Here is a 19,930-nt window from a genome sequence, read left to right as displayed (position 1 = left end):
AGCCACTGGACCACCAGGGAAGTCCCTAGATAACATATTGATAAAGCCAGAATCGTGATTCCTCAGAAAGTCCAAGAGAAAGCTGGCTGTGGATGTCAAGTTCCTAAGTGGTCTCTGTTATTAAGGTGGGACTTCTGCGGTAAAAAGGCAGAAAGTAGTTGAAGTACCCATGTTGGGGTGATGGGGATCCTGGTGAGAGTCTTCCTTGACTATACATTAACAAGAGCCTGAATGTACAGGGGAAATGTATGTCTCAGCTTATATTGATAGTAGGAGTGTGAAGATCATATAGCACCAATGTGGGAGACAAGGACCCAGATCTGGCCCTGGAAAACTGCAGTACTTTTCCCCTCCAGGACCATTAAATATGAAATCAACTTGAAGAGACTCTAAGCCCTATACCTGAGTCCAGGCATTTTAGATCAGTGCTGCCCAACAGGAATATAATGCCATATTTTAAATATTAAAATGAAATAGCAAAAGCTAATTTTAATATTTCATTTCAATCAATATTTGAATTTCATTCAAATATTTTTAAAACTTCAAAATATAGTCAATATAAAAAGCATTGAGACAGATACTACATTTTTTTAAAACTAAGTCTTCAAGTACTTTATTCTTCCAGCACATCTCAAATTCGGACTAGCAACATTTCAAATGCTCAGTAGCCACCCTGGGCTAGCTGCTATTGTATTGTATAGCACAGTTTTGCAAAATCATCAGGGGCTGTTAGAGGTAAAATGTAAGGGATTATTTTGATCATTGGAGACGTTAGAGGGATGCTTGCTCCTGACCACATGGCAAGCACTGTGTACCTGAAGAAAGCAGTCTTCTGCTTCCAGTAGGACAAATATCTGGGTGGGGTCCAGGCTGGGGAAACCTGTTGTCACTGTCCCTCAGACACATTTTTCAACAGCTCTCAAAACAGCTGTTCTGATCTCTATGTGCCTGCCTCCTTTGTTCTGAGTTCGACCAGAACTCAAGTGGGGAAAAGATGTTACCTGATGAACCTCTAACAACCCAATGAGGATATGGAGGAGGAAGTATCCAAGGTTGCTAGTTAGGGAAAGTTAAAAGATACTTCATGTGATCATGTATTTTATCTCTTTCTGAGCAGGATATTAGAATCCGTTTATTATGATTCTGGAGGGAGGAGGAAGCTCTATTAGAATGGGCAGAGCATGAATGGGTGCTGGCAATGGACGCTCCAAAACTGTAAATATAAAACAGTGAGGAAAATTATAGCCATGATGATAAAGTGGAAGGATTTGTCCCACTGTTTCCTTTCTGATTCCTTGGTTTGGCTGATTAAAAAGCTAGATCCTGGAAGTTAACTGCTACAGTTATCACAGTAAAGTTAATGAAGTGGAGCCACCTGCAGCTAGTTCTCTGCTTCATCTTGTTTCTGTATCAGAAGATAGTTGCAAGTCACCCCTTGACTGATACGCAGCCATGGATCTAGCTAACACATTCTTGTCTATACCCAGTAGCTGATCCACTAATAGCATAAATGTAACTTCACTTAACACACTAGCAATTTGCTTTTATTGTCCTGCCACTGAGATATTTAAATTTGTTGCATTATATAATCTGATAAAGCAAGATTTGAATATTAAAATACTGAAGTTACTCATTACATTATTAATAACAAGTACCTGCAAAAAAAGAAGAAAAAGCCAATACAAAAGTATATGATCACGTTGGTCACTGCTGTGGGCAACTGAGGCTCGATCCTGCTGGGACCTAAGGCGTCATGGTGAGTGAGCCTCAGAACTATCAGCCCTTGATATGGAAGTGGGGAGTGTTTAACTACCAGCTCCCACACCCAATTGGTTAAGTGCTGCTGAACGAGCACCAGGGATTTCTGTAGTCTTCCCTGGTTGCAGAGTCAGAGAAACTCCAAGAGGAAAGTGGGAAGTATGGGATACAACCAAGATGAGGTGTTATCTGATTATATCTGTGCAAAAGTGATTGCTATAGGATGGCTGGGGTAAAATTTGGGCCAAGGAATAAGGTGGTGCACCCAAAGTGTTCCACATGAGGGTAGAGAGTGATTTCATTTGAATATATTGAGTTTGAGATGCTTGTGAAATATCCAAACATATATGGGAATGTTCTATAGGCAGACTGAAATGGAAAAGAGTGATCCCAGATATATAGGTGATATCTGGAACTATGTGAGTGGAGGGAAATTGCTCATGAAGGTGTAGTGTAGGAAGAGACCAGGGTCTAGGACAGGTCCTTGGGGAGCACCAACATTTAAGGGGCATGAAGAGAGGAAGAGCCCTTAAAGCAGAGTGAATAGAAGAGGTAAGAGCAACACCAGGTGAGAGCAGTGTCACAGAATTCAAGAGAAAAGACTCTCAAGAAACGGAATAGTCAAAAAGCATTCAATGTTGCCAAAAAAAGCATTCAATGTTGCCAAGAGGTCAAAAGGGACAAAGAGTCTATTGGCATTTGTCGGTAACTTAAATTGTTGCGCCAAAGTCATATTGGAATAAACTTGGTTGAGGAATGAGTGGGATGTGTATGGTAAAAACAGCAAGTATCCGCAATGCTGAATAGTTTGGCTTTGATAAGAAGGAGAGAGGATGGTAGTTGGAGGCGGATGTGACACTGAGGGAAGATTTCTTTTAAAATGTTAGAGATGTGAACATTTATCAGGATGCTTTAGGTATAGGAGACAGAAAATGCTTCCCCAACTTGCTTAAGCCTGAAGGTGCTTTATTGACTTTTACAGTTGCGAACCCCGGGTGTAGCTCTGTTTATTGTTACAATTACAGAAGGCAGAAAGAATGGAGGTGAAGAAAGGCAGATTTGTAGATTTGATTACGGGCAAGTATGGAAACTCTGAGGCGTCTTGCCCACCCACACCCTCCCGAAGTGAGGGAGACGATGAAGTAGCAGGTGCCTGAGAAGGGTAGAAAATGTTTAAAAATATCCTTCTGGAGAATTGGATAGCAAGCTGCCTAGGAAACAGAGCCATCCGCGGTAGGGTGACGGGCCAAGCTGGGGCAAGCGAACAGGGCTATGAGACCGCTTTGGCTCTTTACTCATCGGCTTTCCTCCATATTTACTAAAAACGGCGAGGTTGCACCTTTTAAGTGATGGACACGAATACCCAGTTGCTACCTTAGGGGGCGGGGCGTCTTCAGTGGGCGTGGCCTAGTATCGCCGCTACGCCGGAGGCCTTCTGGGGATCGTAGTTTTCCGAGCGCATTTTGCGCAGGCGCTTTGCGCTCTCTGCGCCTCACGCGGCGCCGCGAGCGGGTTGGCCATCAGGGTGAGGACCTAGGATTGGGTGTGGTGGGAGAGGCGGCCGGGCAGGGACGTGTTGAGGAAGGGGCTGGGAGGTAGGGTGGGATGCGTAGCGCCATGACCTGAGGGTGGAACCGAAATGGGGTGTTTTCGAACTATCTTTGGCCGCCGCTTCCCCGGCTGACCTTGAACCGGCCCGCCGCGGGGTAGGGGAGCAAGCGCTAGCTGTGGGCCCAGCACGACTCAGGGTGAAGACGTGGCTGCGAAGTGAAGCGAGGTCACGATAGCCTGGCCCCCGAGTGTTAGACGTCGTGTTTGGGGGTGCGCAGGGCCACGGTCAGCAGTGCTGTCCGCCGGGTGGGACGGCGCATTCCCTCCCCTAGCCTTCCTGACCGAAACTCGCCGTGCAGTCCCCCTGCTTACCCGTCCTAGGGGCCCAGTACACCTGGATTGAACCGGCTCCGCTGAATCCTGCTGATCCAGCTTTCCCGGAAAGCACCTGATGGGTCATTTCTCTGGGTTCGCTGCACATGGTCCAGGGTTTCAACCCCTTCCACCCGGCCTCTTGCAGCTGCCCAAAGGCTCTCCCTCTTTTCATCCTCCGTGCCGCTTTCCAACACCAATCAGGCTTTCTTGCAAAACTTGGCATTTCAATTAGTCCGCAAAGATTTCTTGAGTACCAAATATGTGGAAGTAGTTTTTCTTTGAGGAAAGCAAGATTTGGCTCCCAAGATTCATCATCTACTTAGAAAGATAAAACAAAAATACAAATAACTATAGTATAAGATAGGATATATTAGGTGATTGAGACAGAAATCTGAGAGTTCAAAGAAGATAAATGACCCTGACCCTTTATTTCCTGATGTGGATTCATCTGGGAGTGGATTGGAAACGAGTTTATAGGCTTGGCTGGAAACTTGCATAGTTTCTTTTCATGGCACTGGTGGGCATCTTAAGATTGATTTTGTGAACCACGTTGGATGCTGTGTCTTCTCTGTATCCTCAGGACCCCGAAGAGCTCTAAGAAGAGAGGTCTTGGTAGCAGAACATGAAAAATGAAACCTCAGGTGAGGCAACTGGGAGGTTTTGCTCCTTGTCTTAGGTCTCTTTGGGTTGCAAATTACAGAAACTCAGTTCAAACTAGTATAAAGGGGATTCATTTTGAGAATACTTGATAGGTCACGGAACCCAAGGAGAAGACTGCAGGTGTGCCTGTAAACTGGAACCAGGGGCCGGAACAAATTCAGGGCCCTCTTGTAACCCCTCGCCTCTACTTCTGTATATATTTATGTTTCATATTTTCTTGTCACTGCTGACTAGCTTTTTCTGCTCTCGGATGGCGTGACAAAATGTGACTGTCAAGGGCTCCCAAGTTTTCATTCCCTCAAGTGGAACCTCATGAGAAGAGACTGACCTCTTCTTGGTTCCAATTCCAAAATTCCAGGGTAAAGACTCTCATTGGTTCAGATGCCAATCAGCTTTGGCCAGGAAGTGAAGTCATTTTTTATAAATGTTCAGTTGTGGGTAAAGATTTTCCTTAAAAAGTGTGAAGTGTTGTTGGCAGATCTCAGGAGACAGAACAATAGCTGCCTGTCACTCACCTTGAAATACTGCTACTAAGAAAGCTACTTTATATAGAATAGTAAGCCTGGCCAGGCCTGGCTGTAATCCCTTTCTCCAAGAACTCCTCACCCCACCCCCCCCAACCTCGCTCCTTGGCCACAACTGATTGGGCAAGAGGTGGAAACATGATTTAAGGTCATTAGGCTCTCAATGGCCAACAATCAATAGTGTCTTGAGAATTTCAAGTAGGAGACACAGAGACCAGGGCCAGTTAATTGTGGGTATTACATCAGTAAGTCCAGGAGGACTTGTCTGTACAGAGGAGAATTTTGAGAACGTTCTCTTGAGGGATGGAAAGACACAAGACTCATGTTCCCTGATGGCTTTAGAGAGCAGCCTTTGTTCCAGCACCATTCTCATTTGCAGTCACCTCCAGGCACGTGTCAGATGCCCTGCACACACAGAAAGTATAAATGTAATCTTGCTATTGGCCACTCTAAAGGTTCAAAATGGTATATCCAGGTTCTCTGTCTAGAGATCTCAAGGAGCAAGAGATAGAGATGAATAGCACCATCATTGTTCCTTCCATATCCAGCAGGCACACAAGTCTACTAACAAAAGAAATTTAAAAAAATAGAAATAAAATCTGATTGGTAGTGGGTCATAACCATAGTTGGAATCCAGAAGATAGTGCCAAATGAGCCTTATCCCGTTGGATTGTATAGCAGTGTATCTCATGGAGTCAGCCTCGGGTGGGTACTGATGGGTGCCTTTACCCCTAATTCCTTTTCCTCTTTCTACCCTTCTGCCCTCTCTACTGCCTACTGACTACATCTTGCAATAGCATTTGTGATGAAAGCCCAGGAGAATATTTTTCTGGCATTCTTTGTGGACTAGCTTGGGGAGACCATTATTCTTGGCTCCACTCCTCGAAGGGTCTTTCAGTTTTTCATTTTAAAACTTCTGACAGATGAACGAATCTTTCCCATGAGAATATTGTTACCTCTTATGTCTTCCAGGTGCTGTAATGTCATAAGGTTGAGAAGGACTGGAGAGAAGGGGATATAGATTCTCCCTCCTTCCCTGGATGTATCGTTACTCTGTGTAGCCTGCCTCCATTTTTTGATATTTGACTGCTGACAGCTTTTTAAAGCCTCACCTCTCCCTTTTCCCCTTACGCCCCACACCTGAACAAGCTGATGAGGAAGCCTGAAGTCCTCTCCTTTGACATCAGCAGGAGATTCAAACCACACAAGCCCATTCCCATGGGCATGTGGGAACCCTCACCTTGGCCCCATCCCCTAACCACGATAAAAACCCAGGCCAGGGGCTTCCCTGGTGGCGCAGTGGTTGAGAATCTGCCTGCTAATGCAGGAGACACGGGTTCGAGCCCTGGTCTGGGAAGATCCCGCATGCCACGGAGCAGCTGGGCCCGTGAGCCACGGCTGCTGAGCCTGCGCGTCTGGAGCCTGTGCCACGCAGCGGGAGGGGCCGCGATGGTGAAAGGCCCGCGCACCGCGATGAAGAGCGGTCCCCGCACCGCGATGAAGAGTGGCCCCCGCTTGCCGCAACTAGAGAAAGCCCTCGCACGAACCGAAGACCCAGCACAGCCAAAAATAAATAAATAAATAAATAAATAAATAAAAACCCAGGCCAGTCTTCTTTCCTTGCTCTCTCAAGCCATTTTGAACCTGCTTGAGAGGCCTGCCCTGCTCTCCCCAGAGACCTCAATTAAATAAATAATAATCTTTTTCATACTCTTGGTGTGTGTGGGTGTAGCATCATCAGTCTCGACATTGGCACCAAAGTTTGGGTGGGGTCCACCTGCCTCTGCAGGTGACTATAACAGTCCTTAGCTCTCTGGCTAATACTTTATCTCCCATGGTCCTCTGTGATAACAGCCAATGCTGCAGGGCTCTGGTCAGTCTATCCATCTTGCTTGGTTCTGCTGCCCTTTGTTGCTGGAGAAGCAATTGTATTGTCTTGGACTGACCACTGAGTAGTATCATTTTGAGTACAGCCTCCTAGTTCTGCAAGAACTTTAAAAATGACCCTAACAAAGAAACTGGCTGGAATTTCTAGCATCTGGCTTCTGATTCCCTTTCTTTTCTTGGTTTGTTTTCTTTTTTGGGGGGGGCCACATGGCACAGCATGCAGGATCTTAATTCCCCAACTAGGGATCGAACCCGCGCCCCCTGCAGTGGAAGCGCAGAGTCTTAACCACTGGACCGCCAGCGAAGTCCCTTATTGCCTTTCTCTTGGCTGGATGGGACCCAGTCAGTTTCTTAAACCTGTACTTGAGACCCCTGGCAATCAAAGGAATTAAGACAGGAGGCCAATGCTCTTTAAATCCCAGTAGGGACTACAACTTTCAGGAGGCCTGGATACAGTTTGATTATAGTGTCCTTATAATGCCCACTGTACCCTAAAAATAACACCTCACTTGCCTGAACTGGCTTGAATATATTTCTGGTCCTTAGAACTAAACAAAACTTGACTAATACGTAGTCGTCTATTTGCTTTTACTTTTTTTTATTCTTGACCATACAGGCATTAGCTTTAAAGAAAATATTAGTAGAAGCATCCTCCGGGTCATAACTGAAAAGTCCAATTGAGTTATTTATTAAATGTTTATTTATGTCAAAATACTACAGAGCACAATGCTGATTGTAGATATATTAAATGGGGTAAAAATTAACCTCAGTGTAAACTATTTGATTTTTAATAGTTTTCCGATGTGGAAATAGAGTTCTGTTCCCAGGAATCTGCCAACTCCAGAACAAAATTTTGGCAATATCCATAATATACACCCCCTGGGAAAGGGTGAGTTTATTTCTGGGGTTGCTTTGCTCTTAGTAGGGTATTGGGAGTAAAGGCCGTTTCACACCTCATTGTTAGGTAGAGATTTTCTAGCCTGGGTCTGACAACTGCAAAATGGGATTCTTCTCCGTGTTTCCTTGTCTATAGCTCTGCCATCCCTGGACTGGTCCTTTTCCAAGAGAACACAGAAGAGGAGAGAATGGCAGCTGTGCCGCTAACAGCCAGATGGCAGGTGAGTTGGACCTCCTTCAGTCTGAAGCTTCCTTGCCAGCCAGAGTGAATGCCTTGGAGACTGGTCCCGTTCTGGTAAAGGTGGGCTCTGTAGAGAATACTCACTAGTACCCTGTCTGGCTCCAGATTCTCTCCTCTCAAACCATACAACACAGCTGCAGAGACCTTCCTTCGGAGTCACCCTTCCTAAAGCCTTGGCAACCGGCCCCCTCATGAGTTGATCATCACTGGGGAGCAGAGAGTTGAGGCAGCTCTGTCCATGGCAATGAGTCTGGTGGTCCATGGGCTCTCTTTCATGAGAATATAAATAGTCTGAATCTTCTAGTCTGGACAGGATGTTATCTTGCCTTTCAAAGAGGCGCTGTGTCTTTGATGCCATTTCTCTAGTTTCGGTTCTTTAGAGCAGCAGTCCCCAACCTTTTTGGCTCCAGAGAACGGTTTCGTGGAAGACACTTTTTCCACAGACCGGGGGCGGGGGCAGGGGTGTAGTTCAGGCGGTAATGAGAGCCATGGGGAGCGGCTGTAAATACAGATGAAGCTTTGCTCGCTCGCCTGCCGCTCACCTCCTGCTGTGCGGCCCGGTTCCTAACAGGCAATGGACCGGTACTGGTCTGCGGCCTGGGAGTTGGGGACCCCTGCTTTAAAGTATCCTCAACTGAGGGTACACCCATCATGGGTCTTCCCTTGACTTGAGAACCAGTTGGTCAGGCTCCGATCTCATGGATCCATAAATGTTCGAGCTGGAAGGGACTTTAAGATGATCTAATCTAATTCTTTCATTTTATAGTTTAAAAAATTGAGGCTACATAACAGTGTCCCTGAAATTTGGAGGTTCTTCCATGGGCACGATGGTATGAGGCCATAACCAAGAGTTTCATGCCTCAGGTCACAGACCTGTACCTCTTCCTTAAAATATCCAGTCCTCTTGACATCATCAAAACCATTTCTTATCCATTCCATTGTCTTCCAGTGCTGTGGTCTTTATGCCTCCTCAGTGATACATAAAAGAAGACACATAAGTAAGAATATGTTTGTCTTTTTAGAAGTTACTCCAGTTTAAGGATGTGGCTGTGAAGATCTCAAAGGATGAGTGGAAGCAGCTGATTCCTATTCAGAGAGCCCTTTACAGGGAGGTGATGCTGGAGAACTATCAGGATTTTGTTTCTTTGGGTGAGCATGATTTTCCTCAGTGACTCAGAATCTGCCATCCAGTGTGTGTGTAAAGAATATGGTCCTTCCTTTCTTACTGGGACAGAATTGTACATCTTTGAATAGATTCCCGGGAAGGATGAAAGAATGCTTTGTGAGTTTATATACTTTTTGTTGTTTGTTTGTGTTTAACTAGTGACATCCTAGTACTACTGGGATTTGGTAGATGCCTCAAGGAGCTGCTTTAAAATATATTGCCTAGCAAAGTAGTAATGAAATCCTACCTCCTTACCAAGAGGTAAAGAACAGGTTCCTGTTGATGTCAAAACTCACTCAAAAGACATTAAAGGGACTTCCCTGGTGGTGCAGTGGTTAAGAATTCGCTTGCCAATGCAGGGGACACAGGTTCGATCCCTGGTCCGGGAAGATCCCACATGCCCCGAAGCAACTAAGCCCGCGTGCCACAGCTACTGAAGCCTGCACACCTCGAGCCCGTGCTCTGCAATAAGAGAAGCCACTGCAATGAGAAGCCCGCGCACCGCAACGAAGAGCAGCCCTCGCTCACCGCAACTAGAGAAAGCCCACGTGCAGCAATGAAGACCAATGCAGCCAAAAAAAGAAAAGAAATTGAAATACAGTCATAAAGAACAACAATGAAAAAAAAAAAAAGAACAACAATGAAGGAAAGGTAAGATATAGAGAAAACATACAGCATCTTGTAGGAAAAGTAACCACCTACAGTTTTTAAAATGAAGAGAGGAAAGCCTGAGATAATCCCAGAACTCCCTAGACCACAGTAATGGACCAAAAGAATGGCAAGCAGAACAGGACATCTGAACAGCATTAAGGAAGACTGCTGAGTCCAAGCCACAGAAGTTCCTAAGGCCAGGGACAAGAAAGTGCAGAAAAGTGGCCAAGGATGTGGCTGTCATGCCAGTGAAGTCTCATCATTCAGCTTGAGGGAAACCCCGGGCCAAGAGTTTCCTTTTGATCTGGATGGAGTCTATAGGATAAGTGAAGGTTGGACGAGACCCTAGCTTTAAGTAAAAAAATTGTATCATATAAAACTGAAAATGGGTACCCTCTCTTCGGGAAATTGTCCTAAGGGGAAAAAAATCAGATAAATGTTTATCTCAATTTGCCTAAAATTGTGAAAAATGGACACAACATACATACTTTGTAATAGGCATTTAGATAAACGAATTGTATATCCATAATGGACTACAGTATAATATGGGCCTTGACAATGATGATATTTATAGGGTTAGAAAAACAGTAATGATATATTGTTAAGTGATACAAGCAGGATACAAAATGATTGGAACTTGAGTACATTTACAACATATATCTATATGCATAGAAAAAGTCTGGAAGAACCTACACCAAAATTTTACCCCTAATTATCTTTGACTAGTAGGCTTGCGGGTGGCTTTTCCTTTTCTCTTTTTTGCATTTCTCAATTATCTACAATGAATACAGAATATTTTAAAGTATTTTAAAAAGTGCAAAGAAAATGAAACATTTTTAAATGCATAGAGTGATTAGCATCAAATTTAGCGTAGTGTTTACCTCATGGGGGGAAGGGGGGAGGGGATGAGGGAAGGGCTTCAATCTTAGCTTTAATGTTTATTTCTTAAGTTAGATGGTGGGTTCATAGGTGTTTGTTTTAGTTTTTATGCCTTTTGTATGTCTTAAATATTTAATTATGCATTTAAAAACTAAATGTAAAAAAAAAAAACTAAATGTAGAAAATCAAGGCTTTATAAATGCCACTACTTGAAAATTTTAAAAGCCAAAGACATCATAATTTATCTTCTGAGAATAAAAAAAAAATTTTATTGATGTTTTCAGTTTTGAGTGTTTTATATTAACTGTATGAAAGGTGAATTATATTTCTAAAACTCTTCCAGTTTGATTAGTAGCTTCATCAAATTCAGTACAGTTGCACAGAGGGATAATTAAGGGAATAAAATTTATTATTTAAAAAACTACCAAAGGACACAGGGTGTCTTCCTCACCTTAGTTCCTTGAGGTGCAGAACCTTCTCCATATTCCACTCCTCTAGGCCAAGAATTTTCCCAAAACCCTCAGGAATACCAATTCCATAGGGGGGAGGTTCCTAGATATTTATTGGGAAAAAGAAGTGAACTACTTCAAAAGATCTAATTCAGATTTTCTAGAAAGTCAGTCCTGACTTGCCTTCAGAGAATAGAAATTAGTGTCTTATTCTAGAAATTAGCGTATGCTTTCTGGACAGTTCCATCTTCCTCTCTAGAGAGTAAGGGGCTGTTATTAAACCCTGAGATGAATGAATTTCCATCCTAAACAGCCATTTCTCATTCTGTTCTTTGTGAACAGGACTTCTAGCCCCTAAACCTGATGTGATTTTCCAGTTGGAGAGAGGCGAAGAGCCGTGGAAACTTGATTTTCAGGAAGCGGAAGAGAAAGAAGTCCCAGGAGGTACTTCTCTAGGTATGTGTGAGCCAGGCAGGTGGGACTGTGCTGGACAGTTCACTTAGATCCTGCTCCTTGGGGTCTCATAGACCTGTGGGGATGGTCCCTGCCATACCGGGCATTGGCCTGGAAAACCTGTCCCCCAGATCGAAACATGGCTTTCTTGTTACCTTTCTCAAATTCTTGCTCAAATGTGCCACCTTCTCAGTCAGGCCTGCCCTGACCAGCCTAACTAAAAGTGAACTCTCTCCATCCTTTTCCCGTCTCCAGCCCCTGCACGACCTAGCTCTTTTCCCAGCTCTGTCTTCCTAACATACTATATCTTTACTTCTTTATTTTGTTTATTGTCTGTCCACACCTACTCTCCGATTAAAATGTAAACTCCATGAGAGATTCTTGTTTTATATTGTTCATTACTGTATCCCCAGTGTTTTGAACAGTACCTGGTATGTAGCACACACTCAGATACTTGTCAGAGGAATGAATTAGTGGAGCTGTGCATAACAAGGCCCTTTCTCTTGGTTTTTTTCTGAGGGTGGGTTGAGACCTATCTTTTCTTTTTTTTTAAGATTTTTTTTTTTTTTTGATGTGGACCATTTTTTTTTTTAAATTAATTTATTAATTTATTTATGGCTGTGTTGGGTCTTCGTTTCTGTGCGAGGGCTTTCTCTAGTTGCGGCGAGCGGGGGCCACTCTTCATCGCGGTGCGCGGGCCTCTCATTATCGCGGCCTCTCTTGTTGCGGAGCACAGGCTCCAGACGCGCAGGCTCAGTAATTGTGGCTCACGTGCCTAGTTGCTCCGCGGCATGTGGGATCTTCCCAGACCAGGGCTCGAACCCGTGTCCCCTGCATTGGCAGGCAGATTCTCAACCACGGCGCCACCAGGGAAGCCCCCTGATGTGGACCATTTTTAAAGTCTTTATTGGAACCTGTTACAACACTGCTTCTGTTCCATGCCCTGGCTTTTTGGCCATGAGGCATGCAGGATCCCAGCTCCTCGACCAGGGATCAAACCCACAGCGCTGCACCGGAAGGTGAAATCCCAACCACGGGACCACCAGGGAAGTTCCGAGATCTATCTTTATCTCAGCTCTGCTAACATTTCTTATCTTTCCTGCTTGCCCTTTACCATATCTCCCTCCTCTTCCTCTAAAACACCGTTCATAGTCACTGACAGTTCCCTTGCTCAGGTGCTAGCCTGTCTCCCCACTTACTCTCTGCTGTTTACACTCACGGACACATAACAAACTGCCCGGTCATTTCTGTGCTTCTTTGTGTCTCTCCTATTTTTCTGCATCTGTATCTCCCTCTGAAATTCTCTTCTTTTGGCTGTTCATATGGTTACCTTGTCTTTCAGATCTCAGCTTAAATGTCGCTTCTAGATGACCATTCTTAAGGGTCCCTCTAATGAAGGCCCCACTCCAACTCCCATTCATTATTTCCTTCACTGTGTTTTTCACCATCTGTTCTATTTTGTTTGTTTATTCTTTGTCTTCTGTGTGGTAGAATACAAGCATCACAAGGAGAGGGACCGTGTCTGTCTTGTTTATTAGAATCCCAGTGACTTTTTTTTAATCTTCTTTTATGTATTTATTTATTTGGCCGTGCCACCAAGGCATGTGGGATCTTTGTTCCCCGACCAGGGATCGAACCCGTGCCACCTGCATTGGAAACACAGAGTCTCAACTGCTGGACCACTAGGGAAGCCCCTAGAATCCCAGTGACTTTTACAAGCGCCTAGCACTTAGTAGAAACCTAGTAAATATCTGTGAATGAATAACTGAAACTTTTTTAATGGACTAAATGCCCACCCTCCACTTCCAGTCTCTATTCCTCTCTTTTCTTCGCCATTTTTCACCCTCTCCATGATGTCTTTCTCTTGAGGAGCTACCAATAAACCAGGCAATATTTTGTATTCGTTCTTTTCTTAACATATACAATGTTTTCTTTTTCACTGGCACTAAACCCAGTTATATCTCTGTTTTCTATTTGTTTTAGACCAGAAGTCTAGACTTGAGAGCCAGGACTCAACTCAAAGGCAGGATGTTTCTAAAAAAGTAAAGTCACGAGAGACATTAATGGAAAAACTCAGAGAAGATGGTCCTCTGGGTCCTGTACTTGGCCCAGAAAACCCTGAGGGCACGATGAAGGAAAATCCTTCAGGGGAGACTTTGAAGAAATCCTCCCCCAAGGAAAAGGACTCCAGGCAAGGATCCACTCCTGCTAAGAAAACCAACAGTAAAGGGAGAAGCTTTGCAGCATATGTAGGAAGACCTTATTCAACCACTTGTCCCGCACTTGCAATCAGAGGTCTCACACTGGAGAGAAGCCCTATGATTGTAAAGAGTGCGGGAAAGCCTTCAGCTATCTGAGTAGTCTTAGAAACATCTGATGTCTCACTCTGGGAAGAACCCCTTTGAATGCAGCAAATGTGGGAAAACTTTCTATGACCGATTAACCCTCACTGAACATCGGCGAACTCACACGGGAGAGAAGCCCTTTAAATGTAACAAGTTTGGCAAGGCTTTCTTTGTCCAATCCTCTTTTACACGACATCAGAGAACCCATATTGGAGAAAGGCCTTATGAGTGTACAGAATGTGGGACATCCTTTAGCCAGAAGAGCATCCTTGCCCGCCACCAGCTCACTCACAGCGGAGAGCAGCCCTCTGGGTGCAAGGGGTGCGACAAAGCTCTGACCGCTCCTCGCTCCTCCACCACAGGAGAGCCCACACTGGAGGGACTCCTTTTGGATGTTGTGAGTGTGGAAAAGTTTTCTTTGACCGCTCATCCCTTAATCAGCATCAGAATATTCATAGTAGAGACAAGCCCTATAAATGCACTGAATGTGGGAAAGCCTTTCTCCAGAAAAGACGACTTATTCAACATCAGACGGTGCACACTGGGGAGAAGCCCTACGAATGCGGTGTGTGTGGGAAAGTGTTCAGTTGCAAATCATCTATCATCCAGCATTAGCGACGTTATACCAAACAGTCTTCAGAATATCATAGAGGTGCTTCTGCCAGACATGGGACCCCCATAGAGACTTAGGATGCTCTTATTCAAAATAATAAAGATTTATGTCTGAGCACTTCTGACTACTGCTTATTCTCATGCCTCCATTTGGTACCACAGTCTCAATAAATAGCCTCAATGGACTGTGCCATAGATTTCCCCTAGGATGCTTCAAATTTAAGATCATATTCTGAGGATCCCCAAATTGGTCATAACCTCTCCAATCAATATGCTCTGTAAGTGTCTGAAGGGGACTCTAAGATAGGCATCATATATTTTATTCATTCATGCATGCATTTATTTTTTCTAGACTGACTACTCCATGAGACAGGAACTATTTCATATCTGTGCACTGCTGTGTCCCCAGTGTGGTGCCTGACACTTACTACATATTTCCCGAATGAATGAATACCTGTCTAGTCATGAAAACTTGAGTCCCAAATCCAATGCACTTTCTAGAACTAGAAACTTCAGTAAGAAAATAAACATCAAGCTAATATATTTAGCAATGCAAATACCTTCACTGTAGTTGTGCTATGAGCTCTTAATCCATTCTTCTTGGAGCTTCTTGGAGCTCTGATTTGGTTTATATGCTCTTGTTCTTCACTTTAGCTCCTCAGGACCTTCAGATTCCCTGGAGTTTGCCTCTTTTGCCCTCTTACCTGACCTCTGGGCTCTGGTAGAGTAACCCATCACCCGACTATTCTTGTTTCTACCCAACTGCTCTTGTTTCTAGGGTAGTGGTTGTTTTTATCTTTAATCTCATTGGTCCCTAAAATGCCTTAGCCTGGCTCTGTCATTCCATCAATACCCTGGACAGAATACCTTCCCTTTCTCATCATATATTCACTCATAGCTGTTGAAGGGAAACACATTCATACCAGAAGTTCAAAGTCCAGTTGCAAAAGCCAGCTGCAGCCATGGCAGCTGGGTGGGGTCCCAGGCTGAAGAAGTCAACCACAGTGAACCAGGAGATGCGGCCATGTCTAATCTCAAAGAATACCACAAAGCCAAAGTTAACTCCAGACATAGCTCACCCGCGAGGGGTCATCCTTCAGGACTAAAGCAGCTGACATGAGGATGTAACTGAAAGCAGGGCCACCATGTCCTATTAGACGTGATGTCCTTCTTGCCCTCAACATAAGTATCTGTGAAACCAAAATGAAGACTGTCCTATCTTCACCACAGTGGGGACATAGATTGGCTTCCTTACACCTACATCTCTGAGAATCCCTGCTTAGTAATAAAGCAGCAATTCCAAATACCCTAGGATCAGAAGTTCAACTTACTGAGCCATATATGTGGAACCTAGAAAAATGGTACAGATGAACCAGTTTGCAGGGCAGAAATAGAGACACATTTGTAGAGAACAAATGTATGGACACCAAAGGGGGAAAGTGGCGGGGAGGGGTGGTGGTAGTGGGATGAACTGGGAGATTGGAATTGACGTGTATACACTAATATGTATAAAATAGATAACTAATAAGAACCTGCTGTATAAAAAAATAAATAAAATTAAATTTAAAAATTAAAAAAAAAAAAAAAAAAAAAGAATTCTCCAGACAGTCTACGTGGAGAAACCATGCCTTGGAGCAGGTGATGGGCAGAGAAGCAGAAGGATTTTATCTGATCAGATCCCTCCCATCTTCCTCGCATTTTCAGGTTGCATCATAGCCAGATCCCACAACCCATCGTGTGGCACATCAACAAGTCTGGGCGTGGTACCAGGAGCCAGGAACCTGCAGTGTGCAGTTATTTGGCCTGTGGCAAGCAAGGGCAGAGACTGGCCCGCCCAGGCCAATAACTGTCCCGCTGCAGGTGGTGCAGTCGCAAGGCTGAGCGCGCTTCCGGGCTCTGGCAGCTGAGATGGAGCAAAGAGCTGAGGGTCTGTGCAGAGGCCCAGAGGTAACGTGACCAGGCACAGGACTCACGTCTGATTTATTCCCTTTGCTATTTCAATCCAAGCTCGATTGCCTGTCTCAAGTCTGCCTTCCTCTCTGACTGCCTGAGACCTTTAGCACCTCTCTCTTCTCTTGAATCTCATGTCCCTCAAACCTCCACCTGTTTGCCACCCAAACCCTTTCTTTACTTTTCGGTTTTTCCCTCTTCCATGGTTATTAACGGATTCCTTGTTTACCTCTCTTTACGTCAACTTTCATGGCCTTTGATGGCACCTTAGCTTCTTGAGGAAGGCAAGGATGCTTTCCTGGCAGGTTGTTTTGGCAAACACAAAGACAGACTAGATGGAAACAGTGACTCTCAAATTTAAACTTAGGAACTTTAATAAATTTAGGAAAGCTCAAGGTCAATCCACCCTTAAGAGACAATGGGGACTCACTGGGGACCAATGGGTTTTTAATCCCAAGGGGTTCCAACTCCTCTGTGCTGCTTTGTGACACCAATTTATGCACTTGGGCCAGCTGGTAGTGTCCGTTCAAACGTTGGGCCTGTGCAAATAAAAGCAGAGTTATAAAGGAAGTCCAGGTTTTCCAACAGCACACAAATGAGAGCCAAGAAAAGCAACGAGGGCCATATTAGTTGCAGGCATTTATTCCTTCTCTACAAGTACAGAGCATACTCTCATACAGCTGTTGATCATCTAAGTACCAGTAAATACTCTAGTGATACTCCTTGCCCCATGGAGCTTAATCTGTGGTGCATGTGTGTTGGAGACACCTAGTAAACAAAATTAATAATCATATGTTAGCAAGCAATAAGTGCTATGGGAAAAAAAAGTGTGGTCAGAGAAGGCTTCACAGGGAAGATGAACAAAGGCTGGGAGGAGGTGAGAGAGCAAGCCATGTGGGCATCTGGGGAAGGATATCCAGACAGGGGAACAAGCACAAAGGTTCCGTAGTGGAAGCATGTTCACTTGACTGAAAAGTGACAAAGAGGTCAGTGTCGCTGCAGCAGAACAAAGGAGGGGAAAGTAGTCGAAGATGAGATCAGAGAGTTAGTGGGTGTGGATAATACAGACTTTTTTTTTTCTGGCTGCACCGCACAGACCCGGGCCATGGCAGTGAAAGCACCGAGTCCTGCCCACTGGACCACCAGGGAATTCCCAGTGATGCAGATTTTGAAGGGCTCTGCGGGCCACTGTAAAGACTTCGGCTTTTTTTCTGAGATAGGGGAGCACTGTGTTGGGACTAGAATATGCAGGGCAAGAGTAGGAGTGAGAGCAGTTAGCAGGCATTTGCAGCGATCCAGACAACAGATGATGGATGCTTAGACAAGTGTAGTAGCAGTGGAGGTGGTGAGACGTGGTCAGATTCTGCATAGATTTTGAGAGCATGGCCAATAGGATTTGGGGAGGAAGTGGATGTGGGTGGTGAGATAAAGAGAAGAATGGTGACTCCAAGGTGTTTGAACAGAGCAAATAGAGGGATGGAGTTGCCATTTACTGAGGTGGGGAAAACTACAGTGGGGGAGGAAAGACATCAAAAGTTCACTTCTGAACATGCTACATCAGCGATATTTACCGAACATTCAAGTAAAGAGGTTGAGGAGACAGCTCAAGGTCAGGGGAGAAGCCTAGGCTAGAGGGATAAATTGGGAGTTGACTACATTTGGATGGCATTTAGAATATCTAGAATGAACAAGATTACCAAGGAGTAAGTGTTGATTGGAAAAGAAACAAAGTCCAAGGACTGAGCCCTGGGATATTCCAACATTTAGTTCGTTCCCAAATGAGCAGCTTCAGCATCACCTGGGGACTTCTTAGAAATGCAATTTCTCAGGCCCACCTCAGACATCCTGAACAGGGGTGAAGTTCAGCACTATGGTTTCACAAGCTCTCCAGGTGATCCTGACCATGCTATAGTTTGACCACCACTGGTTTACAGGCTAGGGAGAAGAGGAGGAAGAACTACTTAAGGAGACTGAGAAGGAGTGGCCAGTCAAGGAGGAAAACCAGAGTGTTTCCAGGAGGGACTAGTCCGTTTTATCAACTACTGTTCATAGGTAAAGTGAAGAGGACTGAGAACTGCCCATTGATCTGGTAACGAAAGGGAATTTCATGGTGATAGTTAACAAAAGGAAGAAAGGTATTCCCAGGTGTTCCAGATATGTCAACTGGTGGTACCTTTCACACACTATTTTTTGAAAGAAACTGCCCACTCCATACCTCCTGCTGATGGGGGGTGGGGGTGGAGAGGGGGGTGTTGGTTCCCTCCAGCTTGAGCTGGTAGGGCTGTGTTCTCTATCACATGCACCCTCTCCTCCCAGCCCTAGCTGATTGGACCAAAATCAGCCAACCTAGAGATGAATTAGGAGATAAGCATAATTATCTGTATAGCAGAAACCCAGTATAAGAGTGGCTTCTACAAAACAGGAGTTTACATCTCTCCCACATTAAAGACCAAGCTCTGGTACACCAAAATGTTAGGGGCTCAGTTCCTTCTGTCTTATTGGTTTGCCGTTCCTAGGGTATTAACCTTGTCCACACCATCCGCAATGACTAGCCTGCGTTCCAGCCAGCATGGAGGAGTTTCTTCTTTCCTTTAAGAATCACTTTGGGGCTTCCCTGGTGGCGCAGTGGTTGAGAATCTGCCTGCTAATGCAGGGGACACGGGTTCGAGCCTTGGTCTGGGAGGATCCCACATGCCGCGGAGCAACTGGGCCCGTGAGCCACAATTACTGAGCCTGCGCGTCTGGAGCCTGTGCTCCGCAACAAGAGAGGCCGCGATAGTGAGAGGCCCGCGCAACGCGATGAAGAGTGGCCCCATTTGCCACAACTAGAGAAAACCCTCGCACAGAAAGGAAGACCCAACACAGCCATAAATAAATAAATTAATTAATAAATTAATTTAAAAAAAAAAAAAAAAAAGAATCACTTTGCTCTCATCCCCCTGGCAAGAGGTAGGGACGATGAGAGATGTCATTTTTACTCCAGGCAGCCTTAAGCCTAGCTAAAAGTTGGGGATTCTATTAGAGAAAGGACAAACAGACGTTGTGGCTTATACCCAAGCAGGGACAGTTAGGTACTTTGATTTTCTTTCTTGGGAACTTGAGCTGGATAGAAAATTGGCCATTTTATTGTGGGAAGGAAGGTGAGAACATGCACCAGCCTGAAGATAAACCCACTCCCAGCTGACGTTTCCTAGAGCTCCTTGGGAGTTTGAAAGACCTTCATGTTCCAGGCACCTTAAGGTCAGCGGTACCAACTATTAACTAATAGCTTCTTGGGGACCGGACTGAGGTGCTTTCTGGGACTGAGATTCTGCTTTTCATTATTTCGAGGTGCAGCAGGGAATAAACATCCCTGGTTACTTGAGGTAATTTCTGCCCCCCGACAATGGGTCGTGGAGGCGCAGTACAGGGGAAGCGACGTGGTGGGGTGAACATCCTTGGAACGCGGGCGCCTCCCCTCCGAGGGAGCACAGCAGCCAGGGAGGAATCCTGGGTGGGTAGTGGGGCGCCGCCCTCTGCCTGTTACAGTTGCG

At 45.0% G+C, this 19,930-nt stretch overlaps 1 protein-coding gene across 3 annotated transcripts; it reads left to right on the top strand.

Annotated features, from left to right (window-relative positions):
• Window positions 1-3,253: 3,253 nt before the first annotated feature.
• Window positions 3,254-14,501, top strand: LOC103016887 (zinc finger protein 2-like). 3 transcript variants are annotated; one of them, XM_057558491.1, is made up of 6 exons: window positions 3,254-3,283; window positions 4,265-4,325; window positions 7,789-7,873; window positions 8,916-9,042; window positions 11,380-11,493; window positions 13,474-14,501. In XM_057558491.1, exons 3-6 carry the CDS (start codon window positions 7,841-7,843, stop codon window positions 13,845-13,847), a joined length of 648 nt encoding a protein of 215 aa, XP_057414474.1. In that variant the 5' UTR covers window positions 3,254-3,283; window positions 4,265-4,325; window positions 7,789-7,840; the 3' UTR covers window positions 13,848-14,501. The 3 variants fall into 3 exon arrangements, 2 of the variants coding, with proteins under 2 accessions (XP_057414474.1, XP_057414475.1); XM_057558492.1 differs by lacking the exons at window positions 3,254-3,283; window positions 4,265-4,325 and adding an exon at window positions 7,570-7,644; XR_009009951.1 differs by lacking the exons at window positions 7,789-7,873; window positions 8,916-9,042; window positions 11,380-11,493; window positions 13,474-14,501 and adding an exon at window positions 5,841-6,421.
• The last annotated feature ends 5,429 nt before the right edge of the window (window positions 14,502-19,930 follow it).

Source organism: Balaenoptera acutorostrata, chromosome 12, assembly GCF_949987535.1.
Source record: "Balaenoptera acutorostrata chromosome 12, mBalAcu1.1, whole genome shotgun sequence".
Taxonomy (NCBI): domain Eukaryota; kingdom Metazoa; phylum Chordata; class Mammalia; order Artiodactyla; family Balaenopteridae; genus Balaenoptera; species Balaenoptera acutorostrata.
Note: the sequence above shows the minus strand (reverse complement) of the source record. Positions and strands in the feature narration are given on the sequence as shown.